The 26,904-nt window shown below is 40.8% G+C and overlaps 1 protein-coding gene and 1 long non-coding RNA gene across 2 annotated transcripts; one reads left to right on the top strand and one right to left on the bottom strand.

Annotated features, from left to right (window-relative positions):
* Positions 1 to 8,000: 8,000 nt before the first annotated feature.
* LOC139607590 (protocadherin alpha-C2-like) lies at positions 8,001 to 26,198 on the bottom strand. Its single transcript, XM_071460583.1, has 4 exons — positions 23,401 to 26,198; positions 21,079 to 21,137; positions 15,667 to 15,752; positions 8,001 to 8,937 (listed from the first exon to the last, which is right to left on the bottom strand). The coding sequence occupies exons 1-4, from the start codon at positions 25,939 to 25,941 to the stop codon at positions 8,624 to 8,626; spliced, it is 3,000 nt and encodes a 999-aa protein (XP_071316684.1). The 5' UTR covers positions 25,942 to 26,198; the 3' UTR covers positions 8,001 to 8,623.
* LOC139607591 (uncharacterized) lies at positions 16,916 to 18,466 on the top strand. The gene is made up of 3 exons (XR_011684873.1): positions 16,916 to 18,060; positions 18,153 to 18,223; positions 18,329 to 18,466. It is a non-coding gene; the product is annotated as an uncharacterized lncRNA (long non-coding RNA).
* Positions 26,199 to 26,904: the final 706 nt, after the last annotated feature.

Here is a 26,904-nt window from a genome sequence, read left to right as displayed (position 1 = left end):
AGAATGCATGCATCCTGATCTACAGCTGGGTGGAGAAAGAGAAGGAGAGCAAGGGAGAGACAGAGAGAGAGGAAGTGACTTGCATCAGTGGGGTAGGGACCGTGTGTAAATTACCATGCAACTTAAAAAGCAGGAAAATGAGCTGACAACTGTAGTAAAACAAATGTGAATGTAAACAAAGCTGTAGATGTCTGAGGAGGCAATAGGACAAAATAACAGTGAGAAAATAATTTTACCACAACTATATTTGTTCTGGAAAGTCCCGTTTCTATATTTAAAACATGAACAATCAAGACTATTATATATATATATATATATATATATATATTATATATTTCAAGACTATCACTGAAGTCAAGAAACATTCATTTCACATTCTTTACTGACAGTGGTTCAGTTGGTGAGATTTCATATAAATGGCCTTTATGTAATCAGTTGTCAAACAATTTGCTGACATTTGTTTTGTACCAGTACCAAGAAAACTGATTTATGACATATTATCTGGACAGATATGGAGCTGGTTTCATTTTTAGGGAGAACTAAATAAGTGCAGAGTAGTACATATTTATTTATAATTAATTCATTGTTACTGTTGATTTATTTTTACATTATGACTGCTGTCTTACCTTCTGGTATATAGTCTACATAGTCTGTTAGGACATAATAATAACAAGGCTAGTTTATTTAGTGTGTAATGTCATCAGTTACAGTTACACATATTTTTTTTATTTAACATAGTCTTTCCATTTCTCTCACAGTGTGTGAGACTCTTGAAGTCTCACGCACATCACATTTGTTACATGTTACTTCAAGCACTTTCTTATATTGATTTAAGTAAACAACAGTGGTGGAAGGATACCAAGTACATTTGCTCGACTACTGTACAATTTTGAGGTAATAATTTATTCCATCATCCTTGCTACTTTATATTTCAACTCTACTACATTTCAGAGGCATGTATTGCATTTTCTACCCACATTTATTTGATAAGTTAGGAGAATTTAGCCAATTTGATTGTTACCAGTTGTGTTGAACATTCAGATTTGATACAAAATATAATCATCAAATTGATTTATTTTTTAATTTTTTTTTATTTACGTTGAGATAAGACTTTATTGATACCAGGGGAAATTAACAAGATACCCAGCAGAGTGTAAAGTAAATAAAATGAGCCTCACCTTTACCAGCTGTGACATTCAAGTAATGTGCACATTAATGCATCAATAATTATAAACCAATAACATAACAGATATTATTCATTCATTGTGCAAAATTAATACTTTCAGTACTTTGGCTCCACTTTAGTTCATTTAGTAAAATTTTGAATGCATTACTTTTACAAATGAACTAGGCTACACTTGTTGTATAGGAACAATTCAAATATGAAAGCTGAACATCAAAAGTAGGAGCCTGTACAAATTCTTGTCACACACTAATTCCATCACAGACAAATGGCCTCAGTGCTTAAGAAATTCAATTATCCTTTTTACAACTCCAGGACAGAGTCTAGTGGGAAGAGGCTTGTGATCAGAGGAGTGATCAGAAGTGAAAGTACAGCCATATCAAACTGTCCCGTGGTGAGCCCTGTCCCAATGAATTCTCATTCTGAGCGACAGCAAAGAGCAGTGGAGTCTGTTTGAGAACTTATGTGAAAACAACAATCAAGACAAATTGACACAAAGTCAGAGAAAGTTGTTTCAAACTTTGTGACCTGAAAAACTGACCTATTTCTTATTTAACTAATTAGTTTGAAGTCCCCCACCAAGCCCATGATGGAGGCCACTGTGTGACAGCTGATGTACAAACATGACAATTTGTTCATAGGATTTATTGAACACACTAAGAATCCAGCTCATAGACTGATCTTCGGTTTAATTAGACTCACCTGAAAACCCTTTTTAAGGTCTGTTCAAAATAGGAATCTGGCTGCTGAAAGGAAATTTACAAACAGGTCAAGGGAGAGAGACTAATATTCACTTCATAGACCTATTTCAATAAGTTGATGTCAGTAAATGTTTAAAGCATTTCCACATCATGTGTTATAAGGGAGATCTTTTCAAAGATCAGGTGGACATTTGACAGGGGTTATCAGTAATTAATAAAACTGTTTTAATAAGACTGTTTCTGCATTGAAACAGGTTCATATTTTAGGAGTCCTGGGAGTGCTGTGTTCAGTAGATTGCACTCATATTCCATCACTGCAGCTCTGGGGAACATGGAGCTGACTTTGTGAATAGAAAATTCTTCCCTAGCCTCAAGGTGATTACACAATATTGTATCAGTGAAAATTCCTACTGTGCCTTAATAACATGGCGCAACAGTTTTACTGACACTGTAAGAGTTTTGTGTGGTTTGCATTTATTCATCCTAATAGCTGGTATAAAAGTGTGTAAATATTAGAAATCAGTATCTTTCTCTTATTTCTCACCTTTAGAGTCACTTTTCTATGGATGACGGTGGTCACAGGAGTGAAAATAGGCTCAAGATGACTCATGACTTTAGCTCAGATGAAACTGAAAAAAAAAAGAACAGATTAAGGGTTGAAGATAGGCAACCAGCTAGTACCAGCTAGTTCACTGCCGGAGCAGTAGTTGCTCAACTTTTAAAGATAGTAAATCCAACATCAAATATGCTCCATAGTAAAACAGCTGAAACGTTATTTCTCAGTGAGCAAGACATTGATTTTGGTCAAAAACCAAATGACATCAGGTTTGTTATATTTATTTATTCAAGACAAGAGAGGTTTCTTCTGAATTTCACCATGATAGTGAGCAGGGAATGTGGCATGCAGGAACCCACTGAGAACATTTTAATAGTTCAGCTAGGTTCACATTTGCTGTGGTGCTGATGCAGTTAACATTCAGGTTTAAAAACATTTCACGCAAGTAAAATACTGAATACAAAAGCTGAATGAAAGGACAGGATTTTACAGTTATTTAAAGATGCATTTATAAAAATCAGCCACTAAGGGGCAGATGAATATCAAGCAGCTCTAACAAAGCTTTTAAGTAGGGTTTTAGCTTGGAGTTTGAGGTATGGGTTATTTTTGAAGACAGGAAATAGTGGATGGTGGATTCCATCATTTTGATAGCACAAATAAGTACAAAACATACTCTGTGTTTGTTTTGTTAAATTTTTATTGAGGCATTGATTTTCAAAGCCACGTCAACCCAAATCTCTTGAATTATTAGGAAACCAGAGGACGAAAATAAAGAAGGAAAATACTAGTCTAGATCCACAATATCTGCCTAATACAACTGAGTGGTGAGTAGTTTACTATCTATGAAGTGGCATGCTATAACCCATTCCTCAACATCAGTCTTGAACCATGTCAGAATTGACTATTAAGATAAAAACACTGTGCCTGTCATTCTTGTACATTCAAATAATTACAAAGCTGAACAATACTGATTCCACCCAAACTTATAGGCCTACAACAACTCTGTATCTTTGTTTCCCAGCTTTCTTCATACACACATATACACATACACACACACAAAAGAATGTGGGATGTTATAACCCAGTGTTATAGAATATGAACAATGTGGGTCAGTTGCCAGTCTCAGCTTCCGTCAATAGGTGGCAGTATTGCTGGACAGATGGACTTGAGGAGTAGCGAGCGAGGTGTGAATGAATGATTTCTCCAGTTTACAGACAGATGGAGCCCTTGTTGCAGACATCAACAGTTTCCTGCTTCCTTAGACAACGTTAAAAATGAGACCTCTTTGTTCAGATGGAGGGAGGGATTAAGTTCTAACCCTCTGTGTTGTGCTTGAATTCCTGCTAACTTTAAATGTGCTGATATGATGCTGACCCTTCAACTCCAAGCACTAAAGGTTTTATAAGTGACCTATGTCACATTTTTCTATTGCTGTTTTGTTATATTTGTTTCCTTCTCAGCTTTCTCAGCCATAAGGTCAGCACATGGATGGTGATCCACTTCCCCTAAATTTCGCCATCTGTTGTCCATCAGGTTGATCCCACAACATTTTTCATTTGGCAGTTGGACAGGATTAAAATGTGTCGCAACAGAGTTCGCTCCTGCCAAATAACAAGGATGTTTATGACTTTGCTGTTGAACTGAGGAGGCTGAAGGGGGTGATTGAGTAAGTTTCTTCTTTTTTTTTTTTTTTTTTGTCAAATTTCCCAACAGTGCAAGGACAAAATGTCTGAGTTTATGGCCAGAGATTTCCAGGAACACTTCCTTAGGCATTTAATACTCCCTGATTGGAATGATTAAATACAAATTAAGTTTAGCAGCCCCTGTTGCCTTACTTCCTGGAAAATGGGCTATTTACACACAGTGTTCAGACCCCTTCAGTTTTTTCACAGTTTATGTTGCAGCCTTAGGTTTAAATTTAAAAAAAAAAAGTCCTCATCAATCTGCACTCAATACTCCATAATGACAGCGTGAAAACAGAATTTTAGAATTTTTTGCAAATTTATAAAAAAACGTGAAATGGGTCTGAACACTTTCTGAAAGCACTGTATGTTTCTGAAATATTTAATGGAGTCATACTATGATAACAATTGTTTTGACAATAAATACTATATTCTTACGCCCACTTATGCTGTTAATTTGACATCAACTCATCACACAGCTTAAGATATTTAAGAAAAACTTTATTTGTGACTTATAAACAAAACACATTACCAGATTGATTAAATCATAAGAATCACTATTATCACCTTTACAATGATGAGCAGGTGTACAAAAAAAGTTATTAACAGGTCTGCACTGTCACAGTCGACTGGCATGTGTCACACCCAGCGACTGAGGAACATTCACTATACACAAGCAGAGAATACATCAACTTTATTTTTTTGTACCATTTTTATGTATTTTGATTTTTTTTTCTCCATTGTTTTTCTGCTTTTTTTTCTCTACTGGGCAAAGGAGTAGATATGGAAGGTGAGTAAATGACTTTATTTCACAACAGTGTTTGTTTGATCATCATCTCAAAGCTTAACACAAGTTTAAGAATTGTTTTTCTTATCTATGAAAATCATAAGGATAAAAACAGAAAAAAGGCATTTCTTAGTATAACACAATATCATTATGTATATCTAGAAGATTAAATTCATTTTCAACAGGATAAAAAATGTGATTCTTTCAGGTTTTTCCACACATTACTGTTTGCAATATAGTATATGTATGTATGAATTTATGTGTGTATCGATGAGTGTGGGTGTTTCAATGTGTGTGTATTGTCTTTGAGAATGTGTATCAGAGGTATATGTATTCCAATACGCATTTCCCAGTGGAAAAACATATCTATGTATATATAGTATCTATATAGTATCTGTTTCCTTTGCTTATAACATGCAAACAGCCACTTGGTGATCTGACAGCACAGAAGTACACCTGAAGGACGGGGCAGGGGGGGAGGAGGAAATGTGCGCACCTATACACCCCTACTGTGACAGGTAATACGATGGTTTTAAAAAAAGGAACACTGAGGTGAGATTTCATGACACTTTTCATCATGTAGATACTGTTCCAGTCTCTACTGCTTGCAATACCCTTCCTCTACCAAGGTTGAGTTTCATAATGTCGGGTCAAATCAAGTTGATCAGTTCACACTTGGGTCACTGCAACTCGTAAAAGTTTCTTTGACACGGCACTTCCCGGCAGCCTTTGTTCCTAATGTTTCTGTGCAGCAATTAAGCAAAGGAATGTATCATTTTCAGCTCGTGTCAGCTGTGATTTTATTTTTACTTGCTGTCTGGTGTCGTCTTTCATGTTTTTGCCCCTCGGTGGTGCACCGTAAACAATTTTAACAGGGTGTTTCTCCTCCATTAACTCATAAGAGCACCCCCCCACCCCCCCACCCCTACCCCCCCCCCCATCCCCCCCACCCCCATATCCAAGTCAACCACCAACCATCTTTCCACTGCTGCTGAACTGCAATGCACTTATTTTGTGAGTGGTTTTAGCTGACCTAAGTTGCTCAATTATCACTAATGGCTGACACAGGAATAACTACAACACCACTGTTTGTGCAAAAGAGGAATGACTTGCCTAATCTTCTATGTTGGAGCTGCACACAACACTATAATGACTGCTTTTTTTTCACCCTCTTCATCTTGTCTCATTATATCTAGTACAGCATATTCTCAGTTTTTGCTAGCCTGTCAGATGTCCTTACAGCGCGACGCCTAGAACCAATGCGAGAGATGACAGAGCTGTCAACAATGAGCATTTAGAAGACACACTCTGGCTGAAGCGCCTAAGCTCAGTTGAAGTTGAACCTAAAAAAATGTTTGTGTGTGTGTGTGTGTGGTGTATGTGCATGTGTCCATGTGTGTGTTCTGTGTGTAAATATGCAAATACACAAATGCTGCTTTATCGCAACTGCACAGTTCATCGAAGGAGAGTGACTTGAAAGATGTTGTCCAACCATGTTGATCTGAAGAAACGGGAGTAGAGGGAGGAAGCAGGCAGAGGGCAAGCAAATCCTACAAGCACTGAAGCAGTTGAGGCAGTGGTGCAGGGCAACTATTTAACATTCAAAGACAGAAGTTAGAGGGATCAGGCTTGAACAGAAATGAAGCAACAAGCATCGTTCCTGTGTCCCAGCCATATAATACACTCCTATATTAAGGGCGGCACTGGCCTTCAGTCTTGGATTTGGAGTTTTCAGAGAGGGGTGTGTGTTCTTTTAGGATAACGTTATAGTTTGTGTGTTCTCATGTACTGTATCATGTCCGTGTGTAAGAGAGGAACAGACAGCATGTGTGTTTGCTTTTGTGTATGTGTGAGTAAGAGGCAGAGAAAGTCAGTGTTTGTGTGTGTCAGACTGGGCTGTGCTGATACACAGTGGGATTAAGACCCCATTGACCTGTGCCATATTCCAAGAGAAGAGGCAGGGTCAGGGGCCGGTTGCATCAGCTGCACGTAGGTTCCCTAGTTATATCTGAAGTAGCCACTAATCCCGATTCACACATTGCTAAAATGTAAGCGGTAGGACCACAAAAATCTGTTACAACATAACCTCAAGTAACAACTAAGTAGTTAAGCAAGCAATAAAGCAGGTGCAAATGATACAAAGTCACACAATTGCACTCACTAACAGTAAAGCAGTTGTTTTTTTTTCCCACACACAGAATATTTTTTCTTTAGTAATCCCATGCCACTTTGCAATTTAAAGGACAATAGCAGTGATTTTCAATGTTTCTGTCCAATTTCTACACATTACACATTAAATCTTTTCCTCTTTTCAGTTTCACAGTGTAAAAATCAACATGCTTAGACTTGCTTGACGTATGTAACCCCGTCAAGCCTGTGTTTCATTTTGGCAGACGTGACACACTGGAGCTACATGAGCATGTGATGAAAATGTTACTGAGACAACAATAAAACCAGATGCTGCTCTCACTCTGATGGATTTTCGTATTGCAAAATAGTTTCCAGTCTCAGCTTATTTATTTTTGTGCTGTGGTACAATAAATAAAGAAACACTGGCTGGCTGGAAGGTGAGAAAAATACATCCCAAAACACACTGGTGTGCTTAGGAAAATGGTTAGAGGTGATGTTAGTTATAACATGATTTGTAGAGAATGGATTAAAACATGCAAAAACTAGTATTGTCCTTTAAGAGTCAAATATGGATTCTATTGGCCAATTGTAATTTTTATGCAAATCTAGTCAACTACAAATCCAAGAGGTTCGTATCCATCAGCAAGGTAGCAGTCATACTGATTAGCTATTCATCTCAAATCTTCATGTTATAACTAGCTATATCCCCCCTTAGTACATGTGGTGCACTCAAATTTAGTAACTTGCTAATTCCAAATGAACTAGCAGTTATGAAGCCACTACTTTATACCATAACCTGGGAACAAACTTGCGCATAGTTGGTGCAACCCAGTCCAGGTCCTCAGCCTTGGCAATGTGCTATGTTACACTGAAACAGAGCTCTTTATTCGAGTGTGGTCCTGTTTATCTCAGCCACCTCATTCTCTTAAAGGTGCTAATCTCATGGTACATATACTGTATGTTGTGACTTTTTAATTTTTAATTTTTATTTATTTATTTTTTTTACAAAAGACCACATTTTCTGGATTTTTACAAGGCCTCCATAATACTGAAGACAATAGCCTCTGTTTCTTTTTTTTTTGTTTTTAGTTTGGCTTCAACTTCACCTCCAACCGGGTGAGTCAAAAAGTTAAGGGGCTGCATAAAGACAGAGATGCCAACACGGGCAGCCTCAGCTGACAATGGTCAGATACAAATATTACACCTTTTCAGGTGTTTTTGTTTGTCAATATACAAACTGGGGTGGGGGCAGCAAATCACAGAAAGGTTAATCTAATCCAATAAATTACTTTCTGTTTTAATTTGGTCCAGCCTTTAGTTGAAGTCTAGCTACTAAGAACATTTGTTTACCATAAACCTTGGCCAAAGTTATGGGCCAAATGAGCCAAGAAAGCGAGAGAAACGTTTGCATGATGTGGGGAGCCAGACCTGGTCTAATGAGGGTTTGGCCACTGTACAATGTCTATGCAAATATGGTGCAAAGAGGTTCCCTCCATTCTACAGTATGCGTTTATCTTTTTTTCTGGCTCTGCAATTGGGATGATAGTTTGTTGGTAGCTCTGTTTTCAAGTCACCCCTTCTCCTCTACTCTTCACCCCCCTCATCCTTTCCTTTCTCTTTCTTGTCCTTCTTGTCTTTCTTCTTCTTTTTCTTTTTCTTGGCCTCCTCCTTCTTGCCGAAGCTTATGAAGTCACCTTTGTCATCCACAGGGCCCCCGTCATGGCGGATGGAAATGATGGCTGGGGATCCAGGGATGATGAAGGCTTCGGGAGGAATCTCTCCTGGCTTCAGGGGCTGTGGAGGGCCGTATCCTGGTCCGGCGCCGTATCTGAAGTGCCAGCTGTTGCTGTTCACTCCAGCGCCCACTGGGGGTGAAAGCTCTCCACCACCCTCTCCATCTAGACAGGAAAAAAAAAAAGACAGCATGTCAAGACTGGCTAATCATTACATTTATTCAATTACCATTATAACCACACTGGTCCCTTAAAGGTATAGCCTGACGTTTTGGAAAGAATTATCTGTCGAGAGAGTGTCGAGAGAGGAAATTGATACCACTTAAGTCTGTGGGGTAGTAAAATGAAGCTACAGCCTGCAGCTTGGCATGAAGACTGGAGTCAGGGGGGAACACCTAGCCTAGGTAACAAAATCTGACTAGCAGCACCTCTAAAGCTCACTAACTAACATGGTACATCTTGTTTACACAGGATTACACAGGATAGTCCATTGCAGCCTGGTCAGTATGAAAAAATTAATCTCCCAGTTTGGTTCAGTATTGAAGTCCAGAATCTATTCATTTTGACACTGGATTAAATTATCAATTCAAACTGAATTGATTCTTGATGATTCAGTTACATCAGATAAATCCCAATGTTGCATTAAGTGCTTCTCAGAATTCATCGTAGAACCTTACATCTCTCTCTCAATCAAGGAGTGAGCAACAGCACTGTTTCCTTGAATGTAAAATTGTGTAACATGCACATTATTGGCTAAATTGTTAACACATTTCCCTGTTATGAAACTGTTGCAAATACAAATAAAAACTAAAACATGACACTATTTTTAGGCCTACATGTGCAAAACAGTTGGGCAAGAACAATAAAAAAAACACTAACATGGGCATCATCTTTATGCAGATTTTAAGAAATAAATACATATGCTATCCTCCATAGCCTGACTACATATGGACTGCAGATGTGTCAGCTAAGTACAGACATCCACTTTGAGCAGAGAACAGAAACTGAAAGTCTGCTCACACGATTTCATCTGCCCTGTTTGTCATTAGCCTGATATTTGCACACAGTTGTTAGCTAGTGTTAGCTAACCGACAGGGGGAGACTGAATAAAGTAGAATCCACACAGTGTTCACTTGACTCCTGTGACATCACATAATAAGAGAATAATATCTCTTCAACAAACACAAACAGAGCTCAGACCGATGCTCAGTCTTTTTACAGCATATCGCTCCCATAGATGTTATCTCTAGATCCGCTACGAGATGGCCAGAGTCAGCTAACCACCTTAGTCACGACAGTCCTGTCAAACTGCAGCAGGTCCACAAAGTAATTATTCAAGTCAATTTAGAAGACAGTTGTGACTCAAGGCAGCTAAATGAGGTATCATCTATGTTACTTTTTAACTTAAAATAAGGTTTTTGTGCAGACTGTGATAACTCAGTTTCCCCAAGGTAGACACATGACAACAAGTCACTAATACATGCCCATAACATTTAGCACAGAGGTACTTGTTTTACTGAAAAAAGACACAAATTATCTGAGGACTTAGGATCGTTTAAATGATTTTAAATGATATATTCTTTGGTCTTTGAGATGTTCTGAAATCTGACATACATGTGAGGAATAACCAAAATCAAGCAGCGATGAGCAGAGAAACAGCCTGACAATGGAGTGATAGCCACGGGCAGTGAATATTTTCAGGACAGCAATTCAGCAGAGACCACAGGAGGGAACACTGGAGGGGACTAACCTTTAAACCACAGGAATGCTTAACTTGGCAAAGTGATTTGTATTTGTATTTGGATGTTGGAAGCAGCATAATCCTACTACCTCACAGGAGGCCAGGGACAACCTTTAGTGCTCGAGCATGGATGTGACAGAGAAAGGAAACACAGATAGCAAGTCTAAAAAGAAAGACTGAAAAAAAATGAGGATAGGATTTATATATAGAACAATTATTATGTAAAGTGAAAATAAGACAGCTATTAAGGTCAAAAGGTTAAAGAGGATGTGAGATGAGATGAAGAGAGCGAGGGAAAGAAAGAAAAAGAGAGAGAGAGAGAGAGAGAGAGATACTAAGAAAGATGGGGGTGGGCTGGTTTTGCAGACACGGTGCTCTGAGGCCCACACCAGTTCCCGCTGCGCTGACCTACTTTCAGTCTGGATTTTATTTAGATCAAACACAAGCCCATGCAAAAAGATTCTGTTTGATTTTTCTTTATAGGCTATTTATGACATTGCTGGAGTGCTGAAATGGTTTCAACCACCTACCCACAGGGAAGTACACTATTTTGAAAATACACACTGTCCATACACACGGTGTCCCACTGAGTCCCCACAATGAGTTCAATGAGTATGAGAATAAATTACATGTATGGGCTGTAATAAGAGTTGATGTAATGGACACTACTACACTTGTCCATAGATAGCTCTGCATTATTGCAGCTATACAAAAATAGAATATTGACAACAAAGAGCTCTGATGGACTCTTCTTTAACAGAGCACTGTTATGTTATTTAGCCATGAGTCACTGCTAACTGATCATAATTTAACTCATGCAAATATGATGCCGTAAAGGACTGATCTTGTCAGTGTAGCAGGGGAGGTCAGATAAAGTATTGTGGCATTTAGTAACATAGCAACATTGTGACAGGAACTTAAGAACACAGACACACATGAATAATTTGTTTTGTACTTGCAAAAATAGAACTATTCATTATTAACTTACACTGAAGAAATAGCATATGAAGCACCAGGATCAGACAAATATAATAATCCTAGAACTCAAGTCATTGCTACCAAGGGAAATCCACATTTATTATGTCTTTGATTTTTGCAGTTTGATCTCGTTTTACACAATTTGTACAACATTTAAAAAAAAAAAAAAAAAAAAAAGATAACAACAACAAAGCTAATTGACGAACTAATTTCGCTTGTTTAATGAATACTCAGTGTCAGATGTTAGCATCATATATTAGCATTGATGGAGTTAGTGGTGTAATACTGTTATGCTAGTCTGCTTCTGAGGATTATGACATTTGATGGTATGGTCTGTCTGTATTTAATCTGGGTGTTAAACCCAGGAAGAAGTTCTGGTATTTGAAAAAAGTCCCATTCATTTCCTATCAGTGCTTAGCCAAAGAACGATTGCTTCTCGTGTGGAGGAGGCCTAAAATAAACTGAATAGAGAGCCAGTGAGTTAAAGGAGACGTGAAGAATACTGTGAGGCAGAATGTGGATGAGCTTATCGAGCCAGTAACGCAGTGCATTGTGCTGCTGTAAACAATGCACTTCCATTTTATATAACTGACACATCATTTCCTGTTACCTGATGCTGCTGTTAAAAGGGAGGTGAGTTGATGCTCAGTCCTTTGCCTGCTAGCTTATGGAATACTTGTATGTGCAGTGTTAGAGATGAAAGATCAAGAAGTGCACAAAAGTGGTGCTAGAGGAACAGTGAGAGGCTCATTCAAACATTAGGATTCATCCTCTGCAACAAATGAATATTAACGTCAGATTTTATAGAAATTTGGACAGTGCTTTCTCAGACATTCCTGATTTGATCAAAGTGTTTGGAAATAATTTCTTAAACTATGGTTACTGAGTCACCTAATGGATTTGGACAGACCATTACAGGTAGGCTCTGGCCTACTCAATTGAGTATTGGACAACTTATTATGATAGAGTGAATAAGATCTAAAATATAGTTAAACCTATCGTGTTTAAAGCTAAGGCAGTAAGATGTGTGCAAGTCTACTCGACTGGTAATAATGCTGCAAACTGCACTATAATTACTGTATTCCTGCAGTGAAGGAAATTGTACACTATCACAGCAGAGCATTTTTTGGCATGATGGGGCAAGAGCAGTTCACATGCCTATGCATGACCACCTGAGCTAAAATGTCATGTGGTTGTGTAGCGTCTAATCAAGTGGATATTGTCTCGTCGTCTTGGGACATCCCAGGGTTTTCTGCACTGGCTGTGGTGAATCCAAGCCCCTAACATTGTTAATTAAAATCCTGGCCCAGGTATTAATTTGAGATATTCCTCTGTGTGTGTGTGTGTGTGTGTGTGTGTGTGTGTGTGTGTGTGCGTGTGTGTGAAACATTAATTCATAAGGAGCAGGTCACCTCACAGCTATGAACTATTAAGAGCTTTGATTCCTCTCTGCTACTGTTTCTCTAACATGGAGGATCATTTGTAACTCTCCCTTTGCTTCATATTAGCCAATATTTCACAGCAAATGTGTGTCTGAATTGGATTATGGTGTAACCGCTGGTAAGCAGGACAGCGGAGCTCCTTGTGAGGAGGTTGCCATGACACCTGATGTAGATACGTGGGTGTTTGAAGCCTCATTTCGTGTAACCTGATGTCCTACATTTAAAATAGGCTATGTAATTTTCTGTCTAGTCCAAGATACGCTTCCATCTAAAATGAATCCCTCTGGTGGTTTGTAGCACATGCATAAATCTGACAGGCGTGTAGTGCTTGTGTATGAGCCACATCACATGTATTCTGCATGAGACACGTCAACCTAAACCAGTCTTTCCATTGACATTATTTCCTTTGCAAATTACTGCATGGCCCTCTTTTTCTTCTTAATACCTGCCCTTGCCAAGTCCCCTTCCCTTCCCTTCCCTGCTCCTTCCTTTTTTCTGTCTCTAAGTCTTCCATTCAGAGATATGACTGGTTGCCATGGAAACTGCCTTCGCCCACTCCCTGCTGATGGAGGGTGCGGCTGCTGCAGCAATCTCTCAGTTAGACAGTGTTGCCAGGCAACAGGTCACATGGCGTTCCCTAGCAACAACACTACTGCAGGAACCTGCCAATCCTCTTAACCTTTCTCTTTCTCCATCCCCCCATACCTTGCTTTTTTTTCTCCATCCCCTTGTACGTCTCCTCTGCTCTTCCTCTCAAAAATTGCTTTTAATGTCACTGGATCTCTCTTTTTTAAAATTTTTTTTATCATGGCTCTTATTACTGATAACAGCGTCTCTCCCCCTCTGGCATTAGACAAATGTCTCCTCGTCTGCACCATGGGTCACTTACATAAACACAGTTTTGAGGGTGCCGCATTTAGATGCATCACAGCATATCGGACAACTTCATCATAGCAAGTCACTGCAGACATGATAATGTGTCACAAAAAAAGGCTCCACCTTTTGATGCATAGAAAAGAGGATCAACCTGCAATCCAGCACATGTCTATGCCTTACCACTGGGCCACTCCTAACAAATTATTTCCTAATGCAACAATGCACCCATGATAATCTGCAGTATGCTGTGCACTCTTCCTGAATACAATAATTTGAGTCTTTACATGACCAGAGAGGCAGGTTTCCATCTGCTCTAAAAAATACACATTTCTCTGCAGCAAACTGGCTCAGAGAAACTGGGAACTGGCACAGCGTGTATCTCGAACAATTCCCCAGCTCTCTTCTCCACAGAGAGAAAAGACTTCACATGTATATGTTTGCTGACAGACAGTAAGACATAATCTGTCACTGACTCATCAAGTGATTGACTGTGATGCTACAACTTCACCCTCAAGTCTGTACCTACAGTATGTTTTAAATCCTGCAGCGAGACAGAAAATCAATGACTGGTAGCTGGGCAGAGGAAAGGAGAGAATCACAATGTTCCAAACACAATCTTAGTCTTCCAGTCGACCAATGCAAGCCACACACAATGTTTTTCTGTGCTTTTCCACGTACAGTAGTACTCCCAAATTTTATTAGTCATCTGCTCTGAGCCAGTGTTTCTGTGAATGATGAAGCAGGGGTCACTTTCCAGGCCAGCTGTATTTACACTTATGTTCTGCTGCTACACATTTTTTTGTGTTGCCACCCACTCAGGACAACTCATTAAAAAACAGTTTCCTTTTTCTGTCTGTCCATAGCTCTCCATGCTGCTAGATGCTTTTAGGGGACGATATAGCTGTTTATCTGTGCATAAGGGCCTCAGGGTTTTGGCATCTCAGCTAAGCTCTGTATGAACATCACACTGGAACTGAAGATCATGTGGCTTTTCAATTCTGTCAAATCCCTAGTTTTACCATAATATCTGAACCACAGCAAAAACAAAGATTAATTCAACTTCATTAATTCAATTGAAAGAAATGAACAAAAGTAAAAATAAAGAAAAACAAAACAAATCCGTCCACTAGTGCCTTAAAAACTCACTGAATAACAGTGTTTCTGAAATCTATGCTTAAACATGAAACTTTCATACTTTGGTTTTTGTAAAGAATAAACATATGAGGTATATCATTTTAATTAGGCCTACTGAGCTTTAGAGGTGCCAGTAAGCAGTCTTTTTTAAATTTTTTGGACAGAACCATGCTAGCTGTTTCTCTGTTTTCAGTCTTAATGCTAAGATAACCAGCTGCTGGCTCTACTCATGCATCAATTGTGTTTTTTGCACTAAGAGCCAAGGTTTATTCAGTCTCAGTACTATATTTGGAGGAATACATTCTATCAAATTTTTGAGAGTTGGTGAGTAAATGTATCCAGTGTCCGTGATATTTGTTGGCCCCTGAGCACTGTTATCTTTTCTTTTTTTGTTGTCATTTACTAGGATCATCACACACAAGAATATATAGTGTGATTAATATACTAATAAAAAAAAATGAGATACAAACTTTAACAAGCAACAAATAGCTTTAGGGCATATCACATAAAGAAATTTCAGTACACCTGACTTGCAGTAAACATCCTTTACTTTTGAAAATCTAATCTCAATTTTCTACAGTATAAATCTATATTACATTTGCAGGTAAAGTGGGCAAAAAGCTACCTTTTACTTGTAATATTTTTAGTCATCATTGCCCCAAATAAGCTGATACACAGGGTGTTTTTTTCACCCTACATCCTGTCTGCTGCATGTCCACTCACCTGCAGCGCTGGAAACAGTGGGCCAGTTCTGGACGAGCATCCCCTGGGCTCCCTGCATCACAGAGGACTCCTCCATGTGGACCGAACTGAAAGAGAGTTCAGCAACGTCAGCAGATACATCAAATCAAATATTTACTTATTATTCAATGAGCTGACCACTAGCTAGTAATGTCCTCCTTAAAGAAGTTTGTTTTCCTTTATAGCCTAGATATTTTTGAAATGATAATCTAACACAAAGAATTGCTTACAGTGTCAGAATTTCAAGCAGCAGCCTAATAGTCATTAGTTAGTTTTAGGCCTAAACAACATAGTTGCCAAGGGTGACCAGTTTTGGACTACCATCACACTTCTTTCTCATGGTCTTGTTGCCCCTGGCAACCAATTTCCATTTTACTTATTTAAACAACAATGAACATTCACATCCTTGAAACAATGTCACAAAAGGCTTTTTACCCTGAAACAGAAGGAGCTAAATGGAATTCAGCCACCATCCATTTTATTATTCACACCTGTGCTCTTCCTGCTGTGACATGTCAAAATATCTTTGGTGCATGTTGCCTATCCTTGCAGAAGAAGATATGGCAAGTATTTAGTTCTCTCTGCTCTGGTGATGTCTGGTTTCTTGGCAGCCATTTCTAACACCTCTCTGCTGAGAGCTGTTTTTGAAGTAATGGGAAAAGAAGAGTCGGGCTCCCATGAGAGAAACAGTGATGGTTCAAAGAAGAGAAATAAGACAGAAAGTCAAGCAGCACGAAAACTTTGCTGCTTGAAACCCAGAGAGCTGCTTGTTTTCAGGTTGTTGACTGATTTCATCTTATGAACTGCCTTCATGTGGTGTCCCTGGCACATTCTTTTATAGCTTTATAAAAAAACTGTTGTTTTCTGGTTGCTGTGGACCACGAACCACTAAACCAGTGTCTGACATACACTATATTGCCAAAAGTATTCACTCACTCATCCAAATAATTGAAATTAGGTGTTCCAATCACCTCCATGGCCAAAGGTGTATAAAATCAAGCACCTAGGCATGCAGACTGTTTCTACAAACATTTGTGAAAGAATGGGTCGCTCTCAGGAGCTCAGTGAATTCCAGCTTGGTACTGTGATAGGATGCCACCTGTGCAACAAGTCCAGTCGTGAAATTTCCTCACTCCTAAATATTCCACAGTCAACCATCAGTGGTATTATAACAAAGTGGAAGCGATTGGGAACGACAGCAACTCAGCCACGAAGTGGTAGGCCACGTAAACTGATGGAGCGGGGTCAGCGGATGCTGAGGCACATAGTGCGCAGAGGTCGCCAACTTTCTGCAGAGTCAATCGCTACAGACCTCCAAACCTCATGAGGCCTTCAGATTAGCTCAAGAACAGTGCATAGAGAGCTTTGTGGAATGGGTTTCCATGGCTGAGCAGCTGCATCCAAGACATATATCACCAAGTGCAATGCAAAGCGTCGGATGCAGTGGTGTAAAGCACGCCGCCACTGGACTCTAGAGCAGTGGAGATGCATTCTCTGGAGCGACGAATCGCACTTCTCCATCTGCCAATCTGATGGACGAGTCTCAGTTTGGCGGTTGCCAGGAGAACGGTACTTGTCTGACTGCATTGTGCCAAGTGTAAAGTTTGGTGGAGGGGGGATTATGGTGTGGGGTTGTTTTTCAGGAGCTGGGCTTGGCCCCTTCCTTCCAGTGAAAGGAACTCTGAATGCGTCAGCATACCAAGAGATTTTGGACAATTCCATGCTCCCAACTTTGTGGGAACAGATGGCCCCTTCCTCTTCCAACATGACTGTGGACCAGTGCACAAAGCAAGGTCCATAAAGACATAGATGAGAGAGTTTGGTGTGAATGAACTTGACTGGCCTGCACAGAGTCCTGACCTCAACCCTATAGAACACCTTTGGGATGAATTAGAGCAGAGACGGAGAGCCAGGCCTTCTCGTCCAACATGTGTGTGACCTCACAAATGCGCTTCTGGAAGAATGGTCACAAACACACTCCTGAACTTTGTGGACAGCCTTCCCAGAAGAGTTGAAGCTGTTATAGCTGCAAAGGGTGGGTCGACATCATATTAAATGCTATGGATTAAGAATGGGATGTCACTTATGCGAGTCAAGGCAGGTGAATGAATACTTTTGGCAATATAGTGTATCAGCAGTGGTGGTAGATGTTTTCATCATTCCTGTTGACATAATCATGTTTCTGTTGAGTTAGTTTATCCAAAACCTCTGCTTTCTCTTCTTCATATCCCTTGTTGTGGCGGTCAACTTCAGATACAGGTATTAAGATGACTGCAGCCTTACTATATTACCATCCTGACTGCCATTTAATAGTTCACAGCCTCAATGGAGCAGCTTCAAGTGACTGGGTCAAGTTCCACACATGTGAACATGCAGGTGCCACTTCAATATCAGTTCAGTATCTTCCATGTGTTTCATTCATTTTCTCTAGTACTTTCTGTCAGTTCTGTTTTTGCTGCACCCAACAGATATGAACATCAGCATGTTCTGATCCACTTGCCTTTGTTGTGCTGTCAATGGAGCCTGCAGCTGCTTCACGGTGAAAGTCCTCTATAAGCAAACCACTTCAGCTATGTCAATATCTACATTTGGACATTTTTCTTTGTGTAACTGGACTGATTTTGAATATTCGAATATACTGCAGGTAGGAAGAGGGAAAACAGGAAATGCAACATCTCTTTCTGTGCCATTGTTGCAAATGGAAATGTGGTGAGTGTTGTGCCCACATCACACGTATCCATCCAAATGGGAATCCACATTAGTATTGCATCTTCTGGACGAGGCCATATTTATTAAGACAATGCTGCATTTGTTTTTTTGAAGTCAGGTTTTAACTCTGGAATTCAGCTGACAGTTATATTTTATTGTATGGTTACCATGCGTATACAAAGTAGGACACAATGTTTCCAAAAAAAAAAATTCACACCACAGTCCCAACATAGACACTTGTGTTGGCATCGAAGTGGAGTTCTTGAGGTTTCAGATGTTTTTTATTTATTTATTTTTTTCCACGAGATGTAAAACACCCAGAGGGTGTATTTTTCTGAGCTCTACTTCTTTCATTCAGCCGAGCTGGTGGGCAGACAGCACTCTGAGAGATGGCTCTGCAGAAACACTTCCTCCTGTTTTCACCCAAAGGTTCACTTTCATTTTGTGATGACTCTTACTTAAAAATGGTCAATTAGAAAACCATTAACTGGAAGAAAAGTTTTGATCATGCATGTTTGAAAACTGTATTTTATATATCCCCGGCAGTATAAAATATTCTTTGTAGCATCCTAATGAATAAACAAATTCCAAAGTATTATGAATTCTTGCAATGAAATTTTATATTTTCATTAATTTCGCTTTTTTTCTTGCCCACTCTTATGTCTGTCACACTGAGCAGCTGGTTAGCTTATCTTAGCATAAAGTATGGAAACTGCCAGCTTAGCTCTGTCCAAAGAAAACAAACTCTATAACTTGTCTCTAACCTGGTCCTTTGCCATCCTGTGAGGGTGATAAACAACTAGCAAAGACACAAACCCCATTATTTTTTACACCTTTTAGTATGGCTGTACAAAAAAAATCTAAAAGTTTGTAGGTAGACAGTTTTTTTTGTTGGAAAGGAGGAATAGTTTGACATTTCAGCAAATATATTTAGATGTTTCCTTGCCAAGAGAAGATTGATACCGCTCTCATGACCGTCTACCCACTGAATGTGCAGTTTCCAACCTAGGCTGAAGTTTTTTCCCCCCATACAATCATAATGAACACAGAGCTATCTGTAAAGCAGGACCTACTCTGACTGGGGCCTCTGCAATGCAGCACATCCAGCATCTATCGCAAACACACTTGTTATGATGAATAGGGATTTGTCATGAATATCAAATGTATTTTCTGAGCAGTGTGAGTTTCGGGCTTTTACATAAGCAGAGGTGCATGCACTTCAATGTGTGAGAATATGACACAGATAGGACTGGTGTTTTCTACAGTGGTTGACTACACCAGGAATGTGGGTCAGTGATGTTGGTGCTACAAGTTGCGTGTAGTATGAGACATTACAGCACGCGTGTGTTGGGGCTAAGTGTTAATGTGAGCCGTCTCCGTGTCTATGTGTGTTAGAGGCACTGCCATTTTAGAGATGGCAGCGGCAAATTGCGGTGATGATTTATGTTAAACCATGTCATGTTACACTGACTTGATGACATGATGCACATTATGATACCCTCCCCACCATAGAAATTAACACTAATATCTAATTAAATCAAACGTAGACGGAGCAGAAGACTCCACGACTGAGTGGTAAGCATTGATAGCATGAAATTATGAAAATTCGGTGCAAAGGACAGACGTGTGGAGGAAAAACTCATTAGTCTGTGACGTTCCAGCTGTCTGCATATCAGATTAGCAAAAACTTAATTACAGATGCAAATAAAAAACAACATTTTTTTTTTTTTCAATTTAGCATTCTCTGATTTGCAGAAGGTAGTTAATGGGAAAGCTTACATGTGTAGTTCTTTACTTACTGATAATTGAAAATACGCAAATATTCTTGTAAGAGCAAGAAAACTAAAAATACAGCAATCTATATTTGAAATAATACCCCAGAGGAATTAATAGGTGTAACCCCAACTTAACCACCATTTGCATGTGGTTCTAAAAGCTTAATTCAGTTATGTTTCAGGTTAATATTTCTTATACTATATAGTGTATCTATTTTTAGATCTATCCATAAAGCCACAGCTGGAAAAAAAAGAGTGCATGCAAGTATGCCCAATGAATTAACAAGTACGACTGGAGTCTAAAATGTCCTCTGCTGTCTGACTTCACAACTTATCCCCTCATCTCCACACAAAAATGTATAAATACACACAGAAAGGCACACATGTGTGCAGGCAGGGCAGTTGTACATGGAGACACTGATGTGTGCATCTGATAATCTGAGAAAGGTCATAGTCAGCTCATTTGTCCTTCATGCTTTCTGCTTAAAGACTGTAACTGGGGGAGGCATCGCTCAGAATGTAGATGGCCTATATAGTGTTACACTGCAGAGGAATAGTGCTGTGCATCCACTGGTGGGAGCCACACATGGTCTTTCCCAAAGAAGGAGGATGGGGTTGACGTTCAGACAGATGCTGAGGGGCCATAGCGGTCATTTCTGATGATGACAGATTCTTAAAGCCAGTATTATGTTGCAACGTCTTTTTTATTCAACAGAGGTCATTTTAAGGAGCCGGCATCTGTAGGTAGTCTAATGTATCACCATAACTTACAGCTGTGGTAAAGAGCAACATGCAGGGTCAGTGTAGTGGTAGCACAGATTGTGTGTAGACATTATAAGAGCAGTGAATAGGTGTAAGTTTTTCTAGATGATCAAAAGTAGCAAAAGAGTTAAAGATGGAAAGTGCTTACCTCTGCATCCCTGCCCTCAAAGATGCAGAATATCGCCAGTCAGCATTCGGGGCTTTTGGCTGAGCGAGCAAGAGGTAGAGAGAGAGAGAGAGAGAGAGAGAGAGGAGAGGAGAAAAAAGAGAAGAGAGAGGAGAGAAAGATAGAGAGACAGAGAGAGGGGGAAGAGGGTGAGTTTAGTTTGATCTCATACAGCGCAGAGCCAGGCTGGGCCATGGTCTCATCAATTAATCATGATACACATCCCAGCTCTGGATGTGGTTGGAACACTGCAGTCGTGTCCCCCTTTGCAAGCACACACACACACACACACACACACACACTCTCACACACATGCATGCATATTGGCATCCACACAAGGACCTTAAAAAGGGCAGTGGCTGAAAGCCATATTGATGAGTTTTTGGACAGTCTCTCACTCTGTGGCTCTATAAATGTGAGAGCAGGGAGAGTGATGCCCTCTCCATGAGTGCTGGGGTGTTTGCACAGACTGATGTGGATGTGTTTATGTGCAACTGGAGTAAATCGGTTTGCTCCTGATGAACCTGGGCTGAGTGCTTGAAACTCCTAAAAGCCCTCTGGTGAATTATTGCCTTTAAAAAACAATAAGCAAGATCCATCATCGCCAGGGAAACCACATCCTCTGGTCTGTATTAGCTCAGTGTGAAGAGCAAGCATATACCAATATCTTTTGTAATATATATAACTTTGCCGTCAACTTTGCTATCAAATTTTTGATAGGACAGTAATACAACATATTTATATGTTTCTAAGATCATAAATTAATATCTGTGACATTAAAATACATTGCCTGGAAATACAATATGGCTAAATATTTAATTGATTTTAAATTACCCTATACTAATTTTAATAGTGTTGGGTGGTTTACAGTTTTTGGACTGGAAATTCATGTATCTTTGATAATAGCCAGATTTTGCTAATGATTCTGCCTTTAAGTTCAAAGAACCATATGAAACTCATGGGGGAGAAAGTCATATTTTTAATGAGCCAATCCTTCATGCCTTATCCTTTCATAATTATTTTCCTCATGAGTAGGTACTGTGCACATACACTGCATGAAATGACTGTGAACATTTGTATTGCAGCTACTGCTAAAATCTGTCAGCGTCATGAGGTGTTGCACCCTCACATCTCAAGAACCCTGAATAAGAAAAGCTGCGTTTCAGACACAAACCTGCTAAAGCAGTGGCAAATGTCCCAGATAAAGATGGCACATTATGTTCCTCAGTTCAATTCAGGGGGGAGTATTTTCTGCTGGTAGACACAGCCTCTTTGAGTAAATCTAATTTGCAGGGCTGAGGAACACAGACTGGAGGTTAATTAAATTTACATTGCTACACTTGTCTCTGTGAGAGATTTTCTCATTGTATTGCTAATGTACCAGGCACTAGTACCTGATAATTAAGATGATGAATCCAGAGGTAAATTTCTAACTTCAATAATCTGGCAATAAAAATGATATTACAGCAATATTTAAATCATCAATCTCGCATTCCTCTCGGGCTTAAAAGCAAAATATATCTACCAAGAAATATTTGCTAGAGTCAAACCCAGAACACTGAGGCTGTAATGACAAACTCTAAAACAATATTTGATCTCATCACAGTGTCAGTGCTGGGTATGTGCATATCTCTCCCATAGTCTGAGGCACACACGCAAATCATGGATGTCTGATTCAAGGCCTCTTCAACTACTAGTCTTGTGGTGGTCAATTAACTCCAACTGCTCCAGTGTAACTGTTCAGCTTTACTCACTCACTCCACACACACACACACACACACACAAACACAAAGTTCAGCCCACTTGCACAGAGAATGAGCCAGTAGTGCAGACGGCATGACCTGCTCTTGGTGTAGATGTGATGACAACCTCGAACTAAAACACAAATCTCTGAATCATCAGAAATAACACAGGAGCCTTGAAAAGCATCAGGACTGACACTAATGTAGTGTGAGTGCTGAGCTGAGCTGAGCTGAGTGACTGCACAGTGCAAGTGGGAACTGAACAAAGAGAATGAGGACTGTGAGTATTCAGTTCATTGCAGGAGAGGATCAAACTAGACATGCGGGAATATCATCACCCTGCAGCTACAAAAAAAAAAAAAAAAAAAAACACTGACAAAAATAAAGACAACAATGCATATTATATTATAACCTTAAGGAAAAGTCATGTTTGGTATGTACTTTAAAGGGTCCTCTATTGTTTGCAACTAAATAAAATTTCATTAAGAAGTGGCTCATGTATAAACATGATGATTCAAGACCTTCCAGGTATGTGGACAAAGATAAAGAATTAATGACGCACCTCTGGGCAGATTTGCAGGGAGGCATCAGGCATACTCAGTCTGCGTACAAATCCACTTCCACTGGTGAAGAAGCGGTCAGCACCGCTGCCCCAGGTGCCACTGATGGGACGTCCTGTGTTGTAGAACATGAAAGTGTCACTGCCAGAGGTGGCTGTCAGGCAGGTCTTGTAGCAGTATGTCTTTGTTAGGGAGCCATTCCCACGCACTTCGATGTAGTGAGGCTCCACTTTAAGGTCTCTACGAAGCACCACATTGTTATTAGGTTGTGCCCCGGCTCCACCGCTGCCTCCCCCACCAGCACTGACACTGCTGCTCCCACCATCTGGAGGGGGCTTCTGTGACACACAGCAAGGTGAGCAGGACCCAGGCTGGGTGCAGTAGGCATGACAGCGGACGATGGCCAACACCACCACAGTGACCAGGAAAACAAAGGTGGTGGCACTCAAAGCCACAATCAAGTAGAGGGTCACGTTGGAGAAGAGCAGTGTGCTGTGAGGTCGGATGATCCTCTTGGGGTCTGGAACAACTTTGGGCGGCACCTCCATGACGGCCACGTTGATGGTGGCAGTGGAGGTGAGAGCAGGCTGCCCATGGTCCTTCACTACGACGGTTAGAGCAAAGGAGGTGGAGTTGTCCTCCAGGATCCTCCGAGTGGTTCTAATCTCACCGGTGTGTTCATGCACCTTGAACAAGTCCAGGTCAGTGGCTGTCTCCAGGACGTACACCAACCAGGCATTTGGCCCAGCGTCAGCATCGTATGCTACCACTTTGGTCACCAAGGCACCAGGCTCTGCGTTCTTTTGCACCGTCTCCAAGGAGCGTGTGCCATTGCCGGGAGGGTTGACTATCAGTGGTGCATGGTCATTCTGATCCATTATGTAGATGTAGACAGTGGCGACGCGGCTGAGGGGAGGAATGCCCCCATCTTGGGCTTTGACCTGGAAGTGAAACTCTCTCAGTGACTCATAGTCAAAGGCTCGCAGGGCATAAGCCTCCCCTGTATCAGCCTTCACAGACACATATGAGGTGACAGGGATGCCATGGTTGTTGTCATTGAGCACTGTGTAGGTGATGCGTGCGTTCTCTTTGATGTCTGCGTCTTGAGCTTTCACAGTACACAAAGAGGCCCCGGGGGCATTGTTCTCAGCCACATACACTGTGTATGAAGTCTGCTCGAATCGCGGAGGGTTGTCGTTAACATCCGCCACATCCACCTGTATGGTCTTCTGGGAGGAGAGGGGAGGGTTTCCTCCATCTGTGGCACTCAGAGTGACATTGTAGGCATCGGTGGTCTCGCGGTCCAGGAAAGCTGAGGTAACCAAAGTGTAGTAATTTCTGAATGACTTGATCTTGAATGGAAGGCCCGCTGGGATCTCCAGGCTCACCTGCTTGTTAGCACCAGAGTCTCGGTCAGTAACGCTAATGAGGGCCACGACTGTGTCTGCACGGGCGTCCTCCCTCACAGGGCTCGACAGGGACGACAGCACAATCTGAGGGACGTTGTCATTCACGTCCACCACCTCCACCACCACCTTACAGTGTGCTGCCACGGCCCCAGGTCCCTTGTCCATCGCCTGGATGTACATCTCATAGGAGTTAGTCTCTTCATAGTCTACATTGTTCCTCACTCTTATTTCTCCCGTGTTGGTGTCCATGCTGAACATCTGCCTCACTCTCTCTGGAGTGTAGCTGCTGAAAGAGTAATAAACCTCTCCATTTGTGCCCTCATCCAGATCTGTTGCATTCAGTTTAATTACCAGGGTGTCTTTGGGCGAATTTTCTAACAGTTTCACCTTGTACACTGAGCTGTCGAACAGGGGAACATTGTCATTTGAGTCCAGGACCCGGACATTGATTTTAGCAGTGCCTGTTTTCTCTGGCGTCCCGCCGTCCACAGCGCTTAGAATTAACTGGTGGTAAGGCGTCTGCTCGCGGTCAAGGGGCTTTTTGAGCACAAGCTCGATGTGCTTTGTATTTAGGGAGGGTTTGTTGGACACAAGCGCGAAATGGTCGTTTGTGCTGAGCTGATACATGCGAACTGAATTGGACCCTATGTCCGGGTCCTGAGCGTTTTCAATCGGGTATCGAGACCCTGGCAGGGCAGATTCTGTGATTTCCAGTTGATACTCGTCTCTGGGGAACTGCGGCGCATTATCATTGGCGTCCACAATCTCCACCTCGACATGGTACACCTCAGTGGGGTTTTCGACCAGCACCTCCAGATTGATGAGGCAGGTGCTCGACAAATCACACAGTGCTTCCCTGTCGATCCTTTCATTGACAAGCAATTTCCCATTTTTGGGGTTGACAATCACATAGCGTTTACCGCTGTTCGAGGTTACCTTAATTTTTCGGGTGGCGAGCTTTAGAATATCCAGCCCCAAGTCATGCGCCAGATCACCGACCAGTGCCCCATTTTCTAGTTCTTCCGTAATAGAATATCGCAATTGTCCACACGAAAGGCCACAAAATAAGGAAAATATCACAAAATAAAAAGGCACATTATTCCCTATCCAGTTGCATATCCCCGCCACAGCCATTGCAAGCTCATAGGATCCGCAGACGGATTAAACGCAGCCTTCCGCCTTTTTAGCTTGCAGTATCTTGCATCCCAGCACCTCATTAAGGTGGGCTAATTGGTCTCCCGGCAAATGAAACAGAAGCGGCTCATCCATTGTGTTCCCCGGCTGAGGTGAATCCTCTCCAGCGCACCCATATTTCCTTTGTCCGTGATGCGCTTTTTTGTCTCCAGTGCGCGCTGCTGACGGGTGTGTTTCCCTGCCGCTGGAGCTGTGAGATCCGTAAAGCCACAAGAAATTTGGCCCGATGGAACCGGAAGAGATGGGTGAAACTTTCAGAATAAAACGGTGAAAGTGTCGCTCGTCTCCTTCACTAGGTTCAGTTGTGACAGCATGTGGGTAGGCTAAAACTGGAGAGGTCCCACGAGTTACCCCCGCCAGAGTGGTTATGTTATGTCACCCCTGTTTGTTTGTTTGTTTGTTTGTTTGTTTGTTTGTTTGTTTGTTTGTTTGTTTGTTCGTTCGTTCGTTCGTTCGTTCGTTTGTCAGCAGGATTAAGCAAAAAGTACAACACTGATTTGTACCTGATTTGGGGGTATGAGCCAGGGAAGAATTCTGATGCGGATTCAGGATCTTTTAAAAATCACTTTTATTTCGATATTTTTGTAAATTTCTCAGGAAATAATGTTTTGATCTTGATGTAAAAAAAATAAATAAATAAATCAGACATATTGATGGTGTTGAGATCCACGAGTTAGTACAACTTGGTGCAGATCGAATAATGTGCATCTCACAGACGCTCTGCAGAGTAGGTATAACTCTAGTTTATAATGTCGTGCTGAAGTAAAGGGCTGTGAGTCGTATGAGGTCATATGAGATTTCATTAAGTCTTCATTAATCTTTTCTCTTTTTTCAAGTTTTAACTGGTTTAATCATTAGGACATTTCGAATGCATCAACCCTTACTTTTGCTGTATGAATACTG

This window comes from Trachinotus anak, unplaced genomic scaffold, assembly GCF_046630095.1.
Source record: "Trachinotus anak isolate AG129_WGS33_773 ecotype Australia unplaced genomic scaffold, CSIRO_AGI_Tana_v1 ptg000024l, whole genome shotgun sequence".
NCBI lineage: Eukaryota > Metazoa > Chordata > Actinopteri > Carangiformes > Carangidae > Trachinotus > Trachinotus anak.
This window is presented reverse-complemented; position numbering and strand designations above follow the sequence as displayed.

What these genes read in the sequence shown, in the direction of transcription:
- LOC139607590 (XM_071460583.1), bottom strand. Translation starts at nt 25,941, where the DNA reads ATGGCTGTGGCGGGGATATGCAACTGGATAGGGAATAATGTGCCTTTT. An exon ending in CCCTGCAAATCTGCCCAGAG is followed by an intron (nt 21,138 to 23,400) that starts GTGCGTCATTAA and finishes TTGCTCGCTCAG; the next exon opens with CCAAAAGCCCCGAATGCTGA. An exon ending in CACTGTTTCCAGCGCTGCAG is followed by an intron (nt 8,938 to 15,666) that starts GTGAGTGGACAT and finishes TTTCCTGTCTAG; the next exon opens with ATGGAGAGGGTGGTGGAGAG.